At 42.6% G+C, this 17,834-nt stretch overlaps 1 protein-coding gene across 1 annotated transcript in view; it reads right to left on the bottom strand.

Moving 5' to 3' along the window:
- Positions 1-824: 824 nt before the first annotated feature.
- CEP97 (centrosomal protein 97) overlaps positions 825-17,834 on the bottom strand; it is a gene marked incomplete at both ends in the record, with an annotated part of 120,360 nt that continues 103,350 nt past the window's right edge. The window contains one exon of the mRNA XM_080696355.1: positions 825-863. Coding sequence (XP_080552481.1) covers positions 825-863 — 39 coding nt within the window. The remainder of the gene's footprint in view (positions 864-17,834) is intronic.

Genomic DNA, 17,834 nt, shown 5'->3' with positions numbered 1-17,834 from the left:
GTTGCTGCCTCTCCAACCACCCAACTTTCTTAGTAACATAAACAAAGAAACAAAGAAATAGGAAACAACTCCCTGGACCTATCCGTGGGAAATACAAGGTAAAAAAAAACCAAAATCACTTGAAATGCTCCAAATGGGATTTTAGTGGGCTGGTTAAAGTTATGTGTCAACTTGCCTGGGCGACAGGACGCTCAGACAGCTAGTACATCTGTGATATGTCGGTGAGGGTGTTTCTGGAGATTACTCCATAGACAGTGAAGGAGGCGCCCTCACCAGTGTGGGCGGGCGGCATCCACTCCATCGAGGACCCGAGGGAAACAGGTGGAAACTCTCAGGCTGTGTGGCTGGTCTCCTGCCTTCAGACATCGGCACTCTTGATTCTTGGGCCTTCAGACTCTAATTATGGCTTATCCATCAGCTCCCCTGATTCTCAGACCTTTGGACTTGGACTACACCACTGGCTTTTCCGGTTCTCCAACTTGCAGATGGCGGATGACGGGGTGTCCTGGCTGCCATTCTGATGTGAGCCAACCCTTCATGATGACTTTTTCTAAGTATCTATGTCAATGCCCTTTTGGTTCTGGTCTCTGAAGAACCCTAATATGTTGGGCTTTGCAATGAAATCTATTTGGATTTTTCTCTCCATTAAACCTGTACGTATAATAAATGGCCATTCAAATAAATCCATAGTCTTTTGGGGTTTTTTGCAAAATAAACTATGACCCTAAAATTAGTTCTTGTTTTACTTGGTATATAAAAATTCAGTGCCAGGTATGATGAACACAACTGTAATTCCAGCCACTCGAGAGGCTAAGGCAGAAGGATCATAAATTGGAGCCCAGCCTGGGCAACTTAGCAAGACCCTGTCTCAAAATAAAATTTAACACCAGGTGTAGTGTCACACACTTGTAATCCAGGTACTTGGGAGGCTGAGACAAGAGGACTGCAGGTTCACAGCCAACCTCAGCAACCTTGTGCAGCCCTCAGCAACTTAGTTTCAAAATTTTAAAAATCGGGTTGGAGGGCTAGGTGTGGTGGTGCACGCTTGTAATCCCCGCGCTTGGGAGGCAGAGACAGGAGGATCGCGCAGGTTCAAAGCCAGCCACACTGGCTTAAGAGATCCTGTTTCCAAATAAAATATATATTTAAAAATAGGTCTGGGAGTGTAGCCCGGAGGTAGAAGGGCTTCCAGGAACCCCAGTACCACCACACACAAAAAAAAATCGGGTTGGAGGTATAGCTTGGAGGTAGAATGCCCCTGGGTTCAATCCCCAATACCACAATAAAAATAAAATAACATTGTAAAAGCTGGGATGTAGTCCAGTGCTTGCCTAGCATGTTCAAGGCACTGAGCTCAACCGCTAGTACTGTTTTTAAAAAAGTGTCATGGTCTCTGGAGAACTTATAGACAAATACTGTCAGTTAAAAATGTTTCACAACAAAGTTTTCTATGAAATGCCAAAGTAATAGTTCTGTTTGAGAAGTTCATAGTCTCCAGTGCCAAGAAACTCTCCCCTACACCATCAGGAATGGGTACTTGTTAACACCACTACAGAAAGAAAATTTAACTCCAGGCGTGGTGGTGAAGCACGCTTGTAATCCCCTCGCTTGGGAGGCGGAGACAGGAGGATCGCGCAAGTTCGAAGCCAGCCTCGCTGGCTTAAGAGACCCTGTTTCCAAATTTAAAAAAATAAGATAAAATAAGTCTGGGAGTGTAGCCCGAAGGTAGAAGGGTTTCCAGGAACCCCAGTACCACCAAAAAAAAAAAAAAAGAAAGAAAAGAAAATTTACATATATTTTGCTTCATTTAAATGTTGCGCTATAAATCCAGTTTGATTAGGTTGAGTGATATGATACTGCTATTGCTCTAATCAAATATGGCTGAACAGCCAGGTGGGGTGGTGCACGCCTGTAATCCCAGTACTTGGGAAGCTGAGACCGGAGAAACACAGGTTTAAGGGCATCCTCAGCTACTTAACAAGACCTTATTTCAAAATATAAAGGTCTGGGGTATAGCTCAGAGGTAGAATGCCCTGGGTTCAATCCCCAGTACAAATAACAAAGATATATATATATGTATACACACGTACATATATATCTATGTGTGTGCATGTATGTGTGTGCGTGTGTGTGTGTGTGTGTGTGTGTGTGTGTGGTTGAGTACATGCTAAGAGAGAAAGCCACTGTGCTATGAGAACGCTTTCTGGAAAAGCCCAGTGTGAGTGAGCTACATTGAAAGCGGCTCCTCGAGCTCCACACCAGGCCTTCAGATGATAGAGATGACAGTCTTGATAAGAGTTTCATAAAAGACTTTGGGCCAGAACTCCCAAAGCCACTTCCAGATTCCTGATACACAAATATGCAAAAAAAGAAAAGATAATTTACCCAAAGTCATAGTTGAAGAGAGATTAAAATCCTCATCTATCTTTGGCTTTAAAGGGAGATCAGAAGACTTATTTTCTCAAGGCTCAGATATACTCTCTACTCTGAAAGACACTAAAAACAATGAAAACAACCTGTGAAACAGTTCTATGACTCAGGGAGAGGAGAAATCTACTTCAAAGTGACTGGAAGAAACTGTTAAATGAGAAATAAAAAAATATGGAGAGACTATCTTTCCCTTGGTTTTATGGTTGTTAATAATTTACTTTATTGTGCTTTACGCAACAGAACATCTTGAGTAATTTTATAGTCCCAGTTATGTTGTAACACCATTTTGAGACCAGTAATTCAGAATCCTAAAAGAGGAACTGAAGGTGTGTGTGTGTGTGTGTGTGTGTGTGTGTGTGTGTGTGTGTGTGTGTGTGTTATACTGGGGATTGAACCCCCACAGTCTTTCCTGTGCTAGGCAAGCAAAACTACTACTGAGCAATACTGCCAGTCCCAGGAATTGGGTTTTTAACTGTAGATGTATAGTTTTGAAAGGCCAAAATTTATTTGAAACAGCTTTTCACACTTAAATTGAAAAAACTAGTATCTTACAGGGTAAAGTATTATACTATATTGACTGAGGAACCAATAAACCCTGGCGGGTTATTTTGCCAAAAGCCTTCTGGATGAAAGTCACCAAGAGCCGGGCGTGGTGGCGCACGCCTGTAATCCCCGCTCTTGGGAGGATGAGACAGGAGGATCGCACAGGTTCAAAGCCAGCCTCAGCTACTTAGTGAGGCTCTCAGCAACTTAGTGAGACCCTGTTTCCAAATAAAATAGAAAATAGGTCTGGGAGTATAGCCCGGAGGTAGAAAGCCTCTGGGTTCCACCCCCAGTACCACCAAAAAAAAAGAAAGAAAGTCACCAAGATTTCCATAGCACTGCCACTTCCCAGTGATCCAGTCACTCACTGAATCAAAGATTTCCCTGCAAACTGATCTTGTCTGCAGAATTGTCTTCTGCCTTAGAAAGGACAAACCTACAAACTGGACTTGCTATATCGATTATATTCAGCTGGTATCAGCACCAGCTAATTGCCCATGATCTTTTGCATGAATTCTTGATCACAAACATAAAATGTACTGAGACATTCCAAGCATACAGTAACTTTTTTGACCCTCAGTATTTATCCTGGAACAAGCACAGTGACAGATGGGTACAACTGTTGGGATCTTAACACAAATCAGGGCGGGGCAGCAAAATGAATCAATAGTCATTGGATTCTTTACCACCACTCATTCACAGAACTTTTTTTAAAGCCTGTTTCACTGAAGATAGTCCTAGATGAACCAGTACTGATTATAAATTTTAAAATCTAACCCCTGACATATACATCTTTTTAATACTTTATGTGGCAAAATAGGAAATACCCACAGAAACTTGTGCTCCAGCTGGAAGTACAATGACTGTCTTAGGAAAAGCATTCACCTATGAAATTGAACAATATAACTTGGTCATTCTAATCATAAACACTGAGCTGTGAGCTCAACTAAGCACTATTATGGAACGCCAATTTTACTGAAACAAAATGGATATCCAGGCTTTGGTACTTGTCAGATTCTATTTCTTTTAATGAGTAAGTACGCAAGTAGGCCTGTTATGTCAAAGAAAATAACACTATTTGTTGCCAATGGGAAGATTTAAGTTTTTAAGTGAATGGTAAGGATTTGGGGACATTTCTATTAGACATCTGAGCTTGATAGCCTTCCATTACTTCAAGACTTATTTTTTTCCTCCAGTATTTGGGATTGAACCCAGAGGCATTCTACCTCGAAGCTACACCTTCAGCTCTTTCTACTTTTTGTTTTGAAACATCATCTTGCCAGGTTGATGAGAGTCCCAGTACTTTCTGAGGCTATACTCGAACGCAATCCTCCTGTCTCAGCCTCCCAAGTACTAGGAATTATGGGCCTGCACCTAGACTTTTCTTTTTTGATGAGGCCAGTGGTGATGTTATTCACAAATGTGATTTTTAAAATATTAAATAATAAAATATGATCCCAGTACTTGGGAGGCTAAGACAGGAAGATTGCAGTTTCAAGGTTAGCCCCAGCCATGTAGTGAGACCCTGCTTCAAAATAGCAATAAAACAGGGCTGGGAGTGTAGCTTAGAGATAGAATGCCCTTGGATTCAATCCTCAGTACCAAAAATAATTTTTAAATAAATAATAAGTAAATATTTAAATAATTTTTGTGGTACTGAGGATTGGATTCAGAGGCATTCTGCCTTCAAGCTACACTCCCAACCCAATTTTATTTTTTATTTTGAAATAGGGTCTCACTAAGTTGCAGAGGGCTGCACAAGGTTGCTGAGGCCAACTGTGAACCTGGGATCCTCCTGTCTCAGTCTCCCAAGTACTGGGATTACAAGTATGTGCCACCAAACCCAGCTAAATAGTGTGTGTGTGTGTGTGTGTGTGTGTGTGTGTGTGTGTGTGTGTTAATGAGGATTGAACTAGGGACATTCTACCTCCAAACTACATCCCCAACCCTATTTATGTTTTATTTTGTTGCTGATTTGGGGAGATCCTCACCAAGTTGCTGCGGCTGGCTTTGAACATGTGATCTTCCTGTCTCGTCTTCCTAAGTACTGTGATTTCAGGTGTGAGCCACCACATCTGGCTAAGATTTAAATAATTTTTAATGACAGAATGTAGACACTGTTATACTGTTCGACCCAAAAGTTTCAGATTGAATTAATAGTTGTTGAACATCTGGCTCTGGAAACTTCTCTTCCCCATCACTATTTCTACAGTATAAGACAGGTTAAATTCAAAGGTGGATTAAATTAAACTCACTTTCTCATTAACATAGAAATGGGATATGGTGCTTTTACATGTTCACTATATAGCTGCTTAATAAACATGTTGATTGGACTGGCTTATATGTTAATTTGTTTCTTCAAAACTTTCATATTCATAATCTGGGTTAGAGGCGTCTACCTCCAAGATACAGCCCCAGACCTACTTAAATTTTTTTTTACTTTGAAATAGGATCTCACTAGGTTGCTTAGGGTCAGCAACTTAGGTTGCTGAGGCTAGCTTCAAACCTCAAAATTGCTGAGGCTGGCTGAGATCCTCTGTCCCAGTCTCCCAAGTACAGGGATCACAGGCATGTGCCACTGCTCCCAGCTTATCGTTTACTTCTAAACACAGATAATATATATCCATCAAACTAGATGAAAAATTATAATCATTCCTCACGTAAAGGCCTATATGTCACATTTTTAAAAGCATTTTTATATGAATAAGCCAGGTACAGTGGAACATACCTGTTATCCCAGCTCCTCAGGAGACTGAGGCAAGAGGATCATATGTTCAAGGCTGGTGTAGGAAACTTAGTAAGACCCTGTCTCAGAATAAAAATAAAAAGGGCTCGCCGGGCGTGGTGGCGCACGCTTGTAATCCCCGAGCTTGGGAGGCGGAGACAGGAGGATCGCGCTGGTTCGGAGCCAGCCTCGCTGGCTTAAGAGACTCTGTTTCCACATAAAAATGTTAAAAAATAGGTCTGGGAGTGTAGCCTGTGGGAGTGTATACCGGAGGTAGAAGGGCTTCCAGGAACCCCAGTACCACCAAAAAAAAATAAAATAAAATAAAAAATAAAAAAATAAAAAGGGCTGAGGATGTAACTTAATGGTAGAGCACTATGGGTTCCATCCTCAGAAATGCCAACAGAGGAAGGAAGGCAGAAAGAAAGAAAGAAAAAAAGAAAAAAGGAAGGAAGGAAGGTCTTTATCTAGAAGTTTTAATTCAGAATTTAAAATGTGAAGTTTTGATTTTGGCAGGACAGTATTGTTTATATTAGTCTATTATTTATATTAGTCTAGGTATTTATTCTGATTTTTTGTCAACAAAGACAGTAGAATGTACCAGATATAATGACTAATTACAAAAGTGTTCAAGAGCTAAGAAGTAGAAATCAGCCCTGATCATGTGTAAAACAAACATCCTCACCAATGAACTTATAAAAAATTATAGACCTACAATATAATATACTGATAATGTTAACAGCAATAACTACCACTCTTGAAAATCTACCATATAATGAATACTAAATCACAGAATTTATATATATTATCTCTAGTATAAGTAATAACTGGAAGTATGTTCAAAGATTGAAGTGAAATGTGTAGTTATAAAATCTTGCCAACTACAACCCTTCACTAGCAGATAAAATAAAATAAAGTGCCGGGTGTGGTGTCACATGCTTGTAATCTCCATACTTGGGAGGCGGAGACAGAAGGATCGCGAGCTGCGCTAGGTTAAGAGACCCTGTTTCCAAATAAAAAAAGTATAAAAATAGGTCTGGGAGTGTAGCTTGGAAGTAGAAGTGTTTCCAGGAACCCCAGTACCACCAAAATAAAATAAAGAAGCACAACTATAAACAATTATGATTGAATGGATAATTTAACATTGAAATCAAGTAGCCAAGAAATCTGAATTCTAAGTTACTAAAAGACTATGCAAACCTAATATGAAGTTAAAGACAATTATTCATTTGAACAATGACCTCTCCTCCCCCAAAATAGCCTTGGCTAACACTTTCAGGATACTCTAAGCCAGGGGTGGGCAAGACATTGGGCTGGCCAAATCCAGCCTAGCTGCAACTTGTTCCCCAAGAAGAGCTTTTACATTTTTTTTCCCAGTACTGAGGATTAAATCCAGGGGAATACTGTACTACTGAGCTATATCCTCAGTCCTTTTGATTTTTTATTTTAAGGAGTCTCACTAACTTGCCCAATTTGTCCTCAAACTTGTAATTTTCCTGCCTCGAGTATTTGTGATTATAAGCATGTGATAACACCCTGGTGGCTTCTTTACATTTTTTTTTCACTTTTTTGTGGGGGAGGGGTACTGGGATTGAACCCAAAGGCACTCTACCTTCAAGCTACTACACCCCCCCAGCCCTTTTTATTTTTTTATTTTGAAACAGGGTCTTGCTAATTTGCTCAGGGTCTCACTAAATTTCAAAGGCCGGCCTTGAACCTATGATCCTCCTGTTTTAGCCAAGTACTGGGATTACAGGCAAGCACCAAGATGCCTGGCTCTTGTGGTGGGGGGTTAGGAGGTGTAGACTGTGTGTGTGTGTGTGTGTGTGTATGTGTGTGTGTGTGTGTGTGTGTGTATTAGTTACTAGGTTGTTACCAGGGATTGAACTCAGGAGCATTCTCTACCTCTGAACTACACTCCTATTCTTTTTTATTATTTGTTTGTTTGAAACAGGGACTGGCTAGTTGCTGAGTCTTACTGCATTACTGAGGCTGTTCTCAAACCTATGGATTCTCCTGTTTCAGCCTCCCAAATTCTGGGAATACAAGCACGGACCACCAGCCAGGCTCTGGCTGTTCTTTTGCACTTTTTTTTTTTTTTTTTTTTGGTGGTACTGGAGTTCCTGGAAATCCTTCTACCTCTGGGCTACACTCCCAGACCTATTTTATATTTTTATTTGGAAACAGGTTATCTTACGCCAGCGAGGCTGGCTTCGAACCTGCGCGATCTCCTGTCTCCACCTCCCAAGCGCAGGGATTACAAGCGTGCACCACCACGCCCAGCTTTTTGCACTTTTATATGGTTATATAAACCAGGAGTGGTAGCCTAGGACTGTACTCCCAGTATTTGGGAGACTGAGACAGGAGGGTCACAGGTTTGACACCAGCCTCAGCAATTTAGTGAGACCCTGTTTAAAAATTAAAAATAAAAAGGGATGAGGGTATAGCTTGAAGGTTGAATACCCCTGGGTTCAATCCCCAGTACTACACACACACACACACACACACACACACACACACACACACAAAGTTTACTTGAAAATAAAAAGGCAATATTCAAAGCCGGGTGTGGTGGTGCACGCTTCGAATTCCAGCATTTGGGAGGCTGAAACAAAAGGATCACGATTCACCTACAACCTCAGCCACTTAGTGAGGCCCTTTGCAATTCAGTAAGACCCTATTTCAAAAATAAGAATAAAAAACAGGGCTGGGGTGTAGCTTAGAGGTAGAATGTCCCTGGGTTCCACCCCCAGTACTGCAAAAAAAATAAAAATAAAAAGACAATATCTAGCAATCTAATTAGATCAATTTAAAGTCTAATGATCACAAAAGTTCACCTATTCATTGATCCATTCAGTAATTATTTATTGAACACCTACCTATGAGGTTCTGGATACTTTTCCAAGTATCAGGAGTATAGTACTGAACTGAAAGGCAGTCTATACCCTCAAAGAATTTACATTTTATGGAAAAGACAATAATCAAATAGATATATAATGTGATGCCAGGTAATGATAATGCGCTCTGAAGAGAAACAGAGCAAGGAGAAGGAAGAGGGCAGAGGTGCTATTTTGGATAGTTCCTAGAAAGCCTTCCTGCTGCCTGCTAAAGCTATGTGACAAGGAAGCAGTTCAAGATTTGAGAATTCCTGCCCCTTACTCAGGTGTGATGGCACATGTTTGTAATCCCAGTACTTTGGAGGCTAAGACAGGAGGGCCACAAGTCCAAGTCAATCTTAAACATTTAGCGAAACTCTCAGCAACTTAGTGAGACCCTGTTTCAAAATAAATAGGCCTGGGGGTATTCTTGTCTCCTGTCCTTTTTGAACTCTGAGCAATGTTATCCACTGCCACAGGCTCAACTCTAACCTGGATAAAGACTCCAATTTCCTATCTCCTAGCACTAGTCTCTTCTCTAAATACTAATTCCATGTTGCCAAAAGTATACTGGGAGCTGGGTGTAGCGGTGTATGCTTATAATCCCAGTAATCCCAGTACCTGGGAGGCTTAGACAGGAGAATCACAGGTTCATAGCCTGCTTCAGCTACTTAGTGAGGACCTCCACAAATTAGTGAGACCCTGTTTCAAAATAAAGAATAAAAATAGGAAGCCAGGTGTAGTGGTGCAGGTTTGTAATCCCAGCATTTGGGAGGCTGAGAAAGAAGGATCACAGTTCACAGACAGCTTCAGCTACTTAGTGAGGCCCTTTGCAACTCAGTGAGACCCTATTTCAAAATAAAGAGTAAAAAATAGGGCTGGGGGTATAGCTTGAAGGTGGAATGTCCCTGAGTTCCATCCCCAGTACCGCAAAAAAAAAAATTAAATTAAAAATATATGTGTGTGTGTGTGTGTGTGTGTGTGTGTGTGTGTGTGTGTGTGTGTATTGTTGGGGGTATATCTCAGAGGTAGCATGTCCCTGGGTTCAATCACCAAATCAGAAAAAAAAAAAGTATACCCAGCATATTTTAAAAACAAACTTGCCATTCTGGAGCCCACCAAAATACTATCTTCACTTTTCCAGAAATCTCTAAAGAATTTAAAGATTTGACTCTTTCTGCTCCTTCATTCCACTTTAGAACATCCTAAAAGCTCTTTCTCCAAAATGGCTCCCATTTACCCCTAGTGCTGCTTCTCACCACCGCGTTCCAGAGATGATGGGAGTTTGGCAAAATATTCCCCCTGCCTGACTGCAATTGAACCCCATAACCTCCCAAATCAAAACAAAATCCCTATGCCTGGTTTTCACATCCTCTAAAATCTAGCCGTATCAAACTCATTATCTATGCACTGAAATGCACCCCCTCCTCAAAAATCTAAATTTTTTTTGCACGTTAAAGCCCTAAATAAACCCCAGTATCTCTGAATGTAGCTACTTGGAGACAAGGCCTTTAAAATAACCAAGCTAACATGTGGCTTAGAGTAAGCCCTAGTCTAATCTAAGTGGTTTCATAAGAAAAAGAAGGAATACCAGGGATACATGCGTGTAAAGAAAAAGCCACATCAAGAAGGTGGCCTCGATGTGGCTTTTTCTTTGCACACAAGAAGGTGGCCTCGAGCCAGGCATGGTGGTGCACGCTTGTAATTCCCGCGCTTGGGAGGCTGAGACAGGAGGATCGCACAAGTTCGAAGCCAGCCTCAGCTACTACTTAGTGAGGCTCTCAGCAACTTAGTGAGACCCTGTTTCCAAATAAAGTATAAAATAGGACTGGGAGCGTAGCCTGGAGGTAGAATAGCCCCTGGGTTCCACCCCCAGTACCACACACACACACACACAAAAAAAAAATTTTTTAAGAAGAAGAAGGTGGCCTCCAACAGGCCAAGGAGAGGGGTGGTGACTCAGGAGAAATGAACCCCACTGACACCTTGATTTTTGGAATTCCAGTCTCCAGAATGGTGAGAAAATAAATTGTTGCTGTTTAAGCCACCCGGTTGGGGGTAAAGGGGGATTGTGTTACAGCAGCTCCAACAAACTAGTACACAGCCCATTACACTTCCATCTGTTCTCGGCCCGCAGTCCTTATGAATGACCTTTGAAAGCAGCACATTAATTCCTGACACAAACTTTTACCCAAGCTAGAATTCCTGTCTGTGTTCTTCATTCCTTGCCTTATTTAACATATAGGGTTTTGAAGTCAAACTCCCAGCTCCTTTTACTTCATAACCATCTCTTCTTAATTAATAAGTGTATTAATTAACATCTCTTAATGAACTCATTTTCTCATCCTTAAAATGGGTATCTTAACTGCACTCGGCCACCATGTAGGTTAAAAGAAGTAGTGATATGCCCACCATACTCCTGGCACATGGTATATACCCAATGATGGTAGCGATCATTACCTTCCATTTTTCAAAGCTACATTTAATACTTGATTGTTGGGGATTCTGGCATTATTGGGCCACTAGCCCAACCTGAACACATGAGAAGAGAAGATCATGGTGTTAAGTTGGAGGGACAGCATGGGAGGTGAGATCATGTGCTGGGACCTACGAGCCAGAGTTTGCAACAGGGCAAAAACATGATCAGAAGCAGCAGATATGTGTACACAGGTGATCAGGACAGACACCAATAAACAGCCAAGGCGACAGGTCATGAACAACTGGGCTGGAGTGGTGCCCATGGGAACGGAGAGGGGGGAATTGTATAGAGAAATATTTCAAACATATAATCTGCTGGATTGACAGTAGACTGAATACTAGGGGAGAGTCAGGGGTAACTCCAAAGCCTTGAGACTGAAAGAGGGGGAGCCAGGTACAGGAGAGTAGAAGGCATGACTTTTATTTTCATCTTGTGACTTCCCCATTTTGCTCCTGACATTCCTATCTGCAATCTCACGGGGCTATCCTCTGTGGCCTGCTCCTCCAGAAAAACTTCAAGAAGAGATCACAAAAATCAATTCACACCAAGGCATAAGCAGAAACCTTTCCTGAAGGCTATTTGCATTCTAAAGAGAGACTCCCCAAAACTGAAGCACCATGAAATCTGGAGATTTGACAAGCATATGGATCCCGTGTCCTTTCACATCATTAACACGCGTTCCGCCTCCTGCCTATTACACACACGCGCTGCAATCTGTCACTGTGCCCTAGATTCTTAATTAGTAATGTGTTTAAGAATCCCTTTCTTATCTGAATGCTGGATGCTGCTCAACACCACTTGTCAACAAACAAAATTGTTTTCATTGGCTGTTTAAGAGACATGAGACACTAGCGCAGCAGCCCCGAGAAGGTCTTGCTGCATCAGCCTTTGCATCTTTCACAGTTCAAGATCATCTATGAAGACACTACAGATTCCAGGGTAATCAGCAGCCTACCTAGCTATCGCTTTGCATTTCCTCCAGCTCTTGTCTTCTACTTCAAATCAAACCCATTTCCTTTGCCCTTAGCAAATCAAACCCAGGAGCATTTTACCTCTGAGCTAGTCCCCTATCACTTTTTATTTTTTACTTTGAAAGAGGATCTTGCAAGATTGTGAGGGTCTCAGTAAGTTGCTGAGGCTGGCCTTGAACTGTGATCCTCCTATCTGAGCCCCCCAAATACTTGGGTTACAGGCATACACCACCATGCCATTGCATTTTACTTTTACTCATCCAAGTAGATTTACTTATTACTCCACTCAAGTGGAGCCTATAGAGCCTATGGGAAATGCAAACTAGAAAGGGTTCGTGTGAGATTTCTTAAAAATCACTAGAGATTTGAACATGCAAAATCTTATCCTGGGAGCTGCCTCTAATAAAAGTGAATCAGGTAGATTATTACCAGAGCAATAGCAGGGCCCATGCAGAGCAGGTGAATGGGATTGCCAAGTGCCCAGGGCTCTGACCTTAGGTGGCAGCAGGGGGCCTTTCACCAGAGGTGTGACTCCAGATACTCTTCCAACAGGTAGCTTTTCAGCATAAAAGAAAAGATCCTGAGAGCAGCAAGGGACATAAGGAGCATGATACTCCTCTTTCTTTACAATCCCAGTTGTTTCCAAAACAGCTTAATAAGTAAAAGGCTGCCTCTCTCCAAAACATTAGCCCAGCAGCTCCCATAATTCCACTTCCTGTGGCCTTAAAATACAAAGGATTAGCCAGATGTGGTGGCGCACGCTTGTAATCCCAGTACTTGGGAGACAGAGACAGGAAGAGCACAGGTTTGTGGGCAGCCTCAGCTACTTAGTGATCCCATCCACAACTTAGTGAGACGCCTGTTTCAAAATAAAGAATAAAAAATAGGGTTGGAGTGTAACTCAGAAGCAGAATGCCCAGGTTCAATCCCCAGTACCATCACCAAAAAAAAAAAAAAAAAAAAGAAGGATTATGGTGGTTACCAACTATCACTTTTTCAGTTAACTATGAACACGGGGGAGGTGGTAGCCAAGTTAAGGGGTGGGAGTTGCCCTCTCCCTAGTATACCTTTACTAATATAGCAGTGTCCTGGTGGCAAATCCAAGTTCTGCCACTTACTACTTGGGGCACCCTGAACCAATTGCACAATCCTCCTGACCTTTAGTTTCCCCATCTCTAAAATAAGAATAATTATACCTACCTCAAATGTCATTATGAGGGTTAAATGAGCTTTCACTGGTCAAGTCCTAAAACAAGTGTTTGTAAATGTTAATTATCAGTCCACTAACTCCTCCAGGAGCGGAAACTATTTTTATCCACTAAGTTTGAAAGGAAAGTGTTTGAGCTCACCAGCAGTTCCAAATTAAAAGGACAGGAAATACTTAATCAGAAATCACATATACTAGCTTTAATGAGCCTCTTCACCAAAACTCTGAGAGGGCATGATGCTCTCCAAGCCTGTTAAAGGTTACATAACCTTGAAAGTGCTGGTCAGCAGAGAGCAAATTCCCCTCACTGTATTCAAGTGTTCCTCCCATGAAAAATAATGGAGATTCAACAAAATGTTCAACAACTCCAAAACTTTAGGTCACAAGAAATCAGAGTAACATGTCTATAAGTAAAATTCATTGTAGTTTTGAGGCAACTTCAAAAATTGGTTCATTTCAAAAATATAAGAATCCTTAGAAAACATCCCACTCCCCATTTGTACTTCATCAGCCAAGACCTGGGTAACCCTGGCTGCTACTTGGTTAGAAATATCCACCCTTCTCACCCTCAGGAGTTGAGCATCAGGCCAAGAAAGTCAAGAGGTGAAGTTCAGCTGGGGTCCTCATGATCTTCATAGTAATCTGAAGGGGCCACCTGATGAGTGTCAGCTAAGAGCTGATGAAATGTTTGTGTGTTTGTTTGTTTGTTTGTTTGTTTTTCCAGGAGCAAGGCACTGTTATTCTCAGAACAATTAGAAAGTCTTCTGTCAGTAATGTCCTTAGAAGTCTGCAGCTTCTTGGGGCGGGGGGTTGTCTGCTTCCTGGAAGCAGGATCTATTTCAAGAAAAAAGTATAATGGCAAAGGTTGCCTTGCTTTTCTTAGGGGGAAAAGTCAATATCTGAACAATGAAATCAGGCTGGCCCTGGCCACCACCTCCACAGTGGAAAGGTTTCTAAGCCTTCAGAAGAAGTACTGAGAGGTATACCCAACAGGTTAGTTGTTGAGCACTGGCTTCAGGTGCTAACTCATCCCAGACTGAACCTTCTGTCACCTCCACACTGTCCCCTGACCAACTGTCTTTAGCCAACTGTCTATAGCAAAATGATGCTAGGAGCTGGTGGGTATTCTGAATCCAAACAAAACCTCTTTAGGGCTACCTGCAGGATCCTCTCCTCCATCAGGGGTAAATGGGCCTTGGAAATTTTTCTCTCCTGTATTTTGGGAACAACCTACTGTCTGATAAGAAAAACAGCAAAATATTCCACCCAGCTAGATAGATATATCTCTTTAGATAACAGACTCAAATTCAGAGTATATATTTCCAAGGGTAAAGATTTACATAAGAAATGTCATTCTGCTTAGGACAACCCCCTCACCCACTACAGCCAGTTCATTAATCCCTGGGGAGAGGATCTGATTCACTCTGTCTAGAAACATACTTTCATTTAGTTAAAACACTTTATACAGATTGTTATGAACTTGATGGTCAAATGTCAGGTTTTCTTCATTCATAAAATATTCATTCATAAATTTTACTGGGCCTGGTGCCACAGACCGGTAATCCCAGTACTTGAGAGGCTGAGACAGTAGGGTCACAGGTTCAAGGCCAGCCTCAGCAATTTATCAAGACTCTGTTTCAAAATAAAATAATTAAGAAGGGCTGGGAGAGTAGCTCAATTCCCAGTACCAAAAAATTTTAAGAACTGAAATAGTGATTCATGAATTTTAATTTTGTAAATGTAACATAAGAATTACTGAGAGTATGCTATAGACTATTTCGATCTACTAATACATATTTTTTCCATAAAGAGACAGTGTCATGCCTACCATTGGTGGGAATGTACCCATACAGCAAACGTCCTGGGAGACTTCTGCCTTGGGGTACAGTTCCACGTCACTAACTAAAGTTACATTGGATCCATGATTTTTTCATCACCCAGTCACCCACACACACTCCCATCAGCATCTTGTCCTTCCTGAGCCTTTGAGGCAAAGAGACGCCATTCATGCAACTAACAAGCTATAAACCGTCCTGGATTCTCTTCCCCCCAAATAAGCCTCCCTCCAATATATCGCCCCACAACAAGTACTGCTACTCACACATCGGAAAGTTGACTGCCAAGGGAAGAATATGGGGCGGGGTGGGGGAGGGCCGGAGGGAGGAAGAGAACCTAGAAATTTAATATTCTTTTTCTTACTAAATATCAAATAATAAAAGTATACCTTTGTGTTTGAAGCATCAGGTCACACAAATACGTAAGGGCAAATCAATTGTTTCCAGCTGTGATCAGCGATAATCACCGCGTACGTGAGCTCATGAGAACGATGATCTGTTTCCTTTTGGGGTTACCTGATAAGGAGCGCTCGAGCGGCCCTTCTCCCTGGAGCCCGCAGCCTGACCTCGTGGCGGGAGGATGCCCGGCCCCCGCCCCTTTATAAGGGTCCGGGCCCAAGGGCGCGGGGCGGGGGCGGAGCGGCTCGGCCGTCCCCGCTGGCTGCGTGGGCCGGGGCGGGAGCGGCCAGAGCGGGGCTGGTGGACTTTTTCCGCACACTGGAAATTCCCAGGCCGAGAAGGTACCAGCGCGAGTCCCGGACATTCCCCTCCAGGGCGGGCCCCAAGACCCGGCCTGGACCCGCGCGGTCCAGGGACACCCCCAACCGCTGGCTCTCTAGACACAGCCCCCCCCCCCCACCGTGTCCCCGCGGCGGGGGTCGGAGCTGCCTGCTCTGTGCCAGCGCATTTTGCTTTTTCTGTATGACCTCTTAAGGGCTGGGATGGAATTGGGCGTGGGGGTGGGGGTGGGGGTGAGGGATTACCTTCCATTTCACAGTTTTTTAAATATAGCAATCGAAAGGTAGTACCCCGACATGAACTTTCACTGACAAATTAAAAGACTGAGAGTCAGCCGCATAAAGCAAGCCGTGGTCCTGCAATGCGCAGATTATTTTCGCAGGCCATGGGGGTGAGGTGAGCTTAAACAGCAAATGAGCCATTGCACAACACTGAAAGGATTTCTCCTGAGTTTTTAGTTTCACTGTGGCTTCTTTTCCTGTTGGGACACTTGCTACTGTGTCTCTGTGCTGCTTCCTTTTTGGAGAGAGAGGAGGCAATAGAAATTGAACCCAGGGGCTTTCTACCTCTAAACTGCACCCCCAGCCCTTTTTATTTATTTTGAAACAGGGTGCTGCTAGATTGCAGAGAATCTTGCTAAATTGCTGAGGCTGGCCTTGAACCTGCAACCTTCCTGTCTCATCTTCCCAAGTACTGGGAGTACAGGCCTCCAGCACCAGGCCCCCCTTTTTCTTCTCACCCGCCCCCCTTCAACAGGGCATTCTACCTCTCAGCGGAGCCACCCTTGGCCTTGTTTCACTTTTTAGTTGCTGAAGCTGGCTGTGAACCTGCGATCCTCCTGTCTCAAGCCTCCCAAGTACTGGGATTACAGGTGTGTGCCACCATACCCATCGTTTTCTTCCTTTTAAGAGTTGTCTCTTCCACACAGTGTTACAATCCAGTTTTATATTTGCACAGGAAATGACAATGTCTGCTTCTCCAATGGGAATTGGCATCTAGAGCATACACCCAGGTCCTTAAAACTCTGGAGGCCTGACTTCCTCTCATCTGATGCAAAATACTAAAAAAGAAATATATATACATACATACATATATATATATACATATATATATACATATATATATATATATATTGCATTTTAAGTTCACTTTTTTTTAACAAATCAAGTGCATTTTCTTTTTTTTTTTATGGTGGTACTGGGGTTCCTGGAAGCCCTTCTACCTCTGGGCTACACTCCCAGACCTATTTTATATTTTAATTTGGAAACAGGGTCTCCTAAGCCAGCAAGGCTGGCTCCAAACCAGCGTGATCCTCCTGTCTCTGCCTCCCAAGCATGGGGATTACAAGTGTGCGCCACCACGCCCGGCCACCAAGTGCATTTTCAAGAGACAGGTTGAACTGGAATTGGTGGTGTACATTTTGTGCTTTCCTAGCTTCTGTGTCCTGTAAACTTCGGCCCTACAACAGCCCTCTGATATTTCACCACCTCCCATTGCCTAGGGATTCTCAGGGCCCTAGGGCTCGAGGACTGTGGAATCCCATTCAAAGACAAAACCCACAACTTCGGGATCTTACCTATTTATTATACACTGAAATGCCAGGTATTCTGAGTGCACAGAGATTGCACTGTAGAATTAAAGCTAATGAGAATAATGCTTAACACAGGAAAATTAATACACAGGAATTTCTCACAATTGACTAGCTATTCTTTATTTTTTATTGGAGGGCAGTGGTGGGCACTGAACATGGGGGTCATTCCATCTCTGAGCTACACCTCCAGCCTGTTTTATTTTGTTATTTGGAAAGAGGGTCTTGTTAAATTGCTGAGAGCCTAAGTTGCTGAGGCTGGCCCTGATAATCAATGTCTCAGCCTCCCAAGTCCTGGGATAACAGGTATGCACAACCATGCCTGGCTTGAACAGCTAATGTTCAAAAGCTGGATTTACCCAAACCCCATGAAAATGTTGCTAATCACTTTTCTGGGGGCAGGTAGGGGAGTTTTGTTTCTGTTGTTTGCTTTGGGTGTTTA

Source organism: Muscardinus avellanarius, assembly GCF_963383645.1.
Source record: "Muscardinus avellanarius genome assembly, chromosome: 5".
Lineage (NCBI taxonomy): Eukaryota > Metazoa > Chordata > Mammalia > Rodentia > Gliridae > Muscardinus > Muscardinus avellanarius.
The sequence above is the reverse complement of the archived record's forward strand: the minus strand, read 5'-3'. Positions and strand labels throughout refer to the sequence as shown.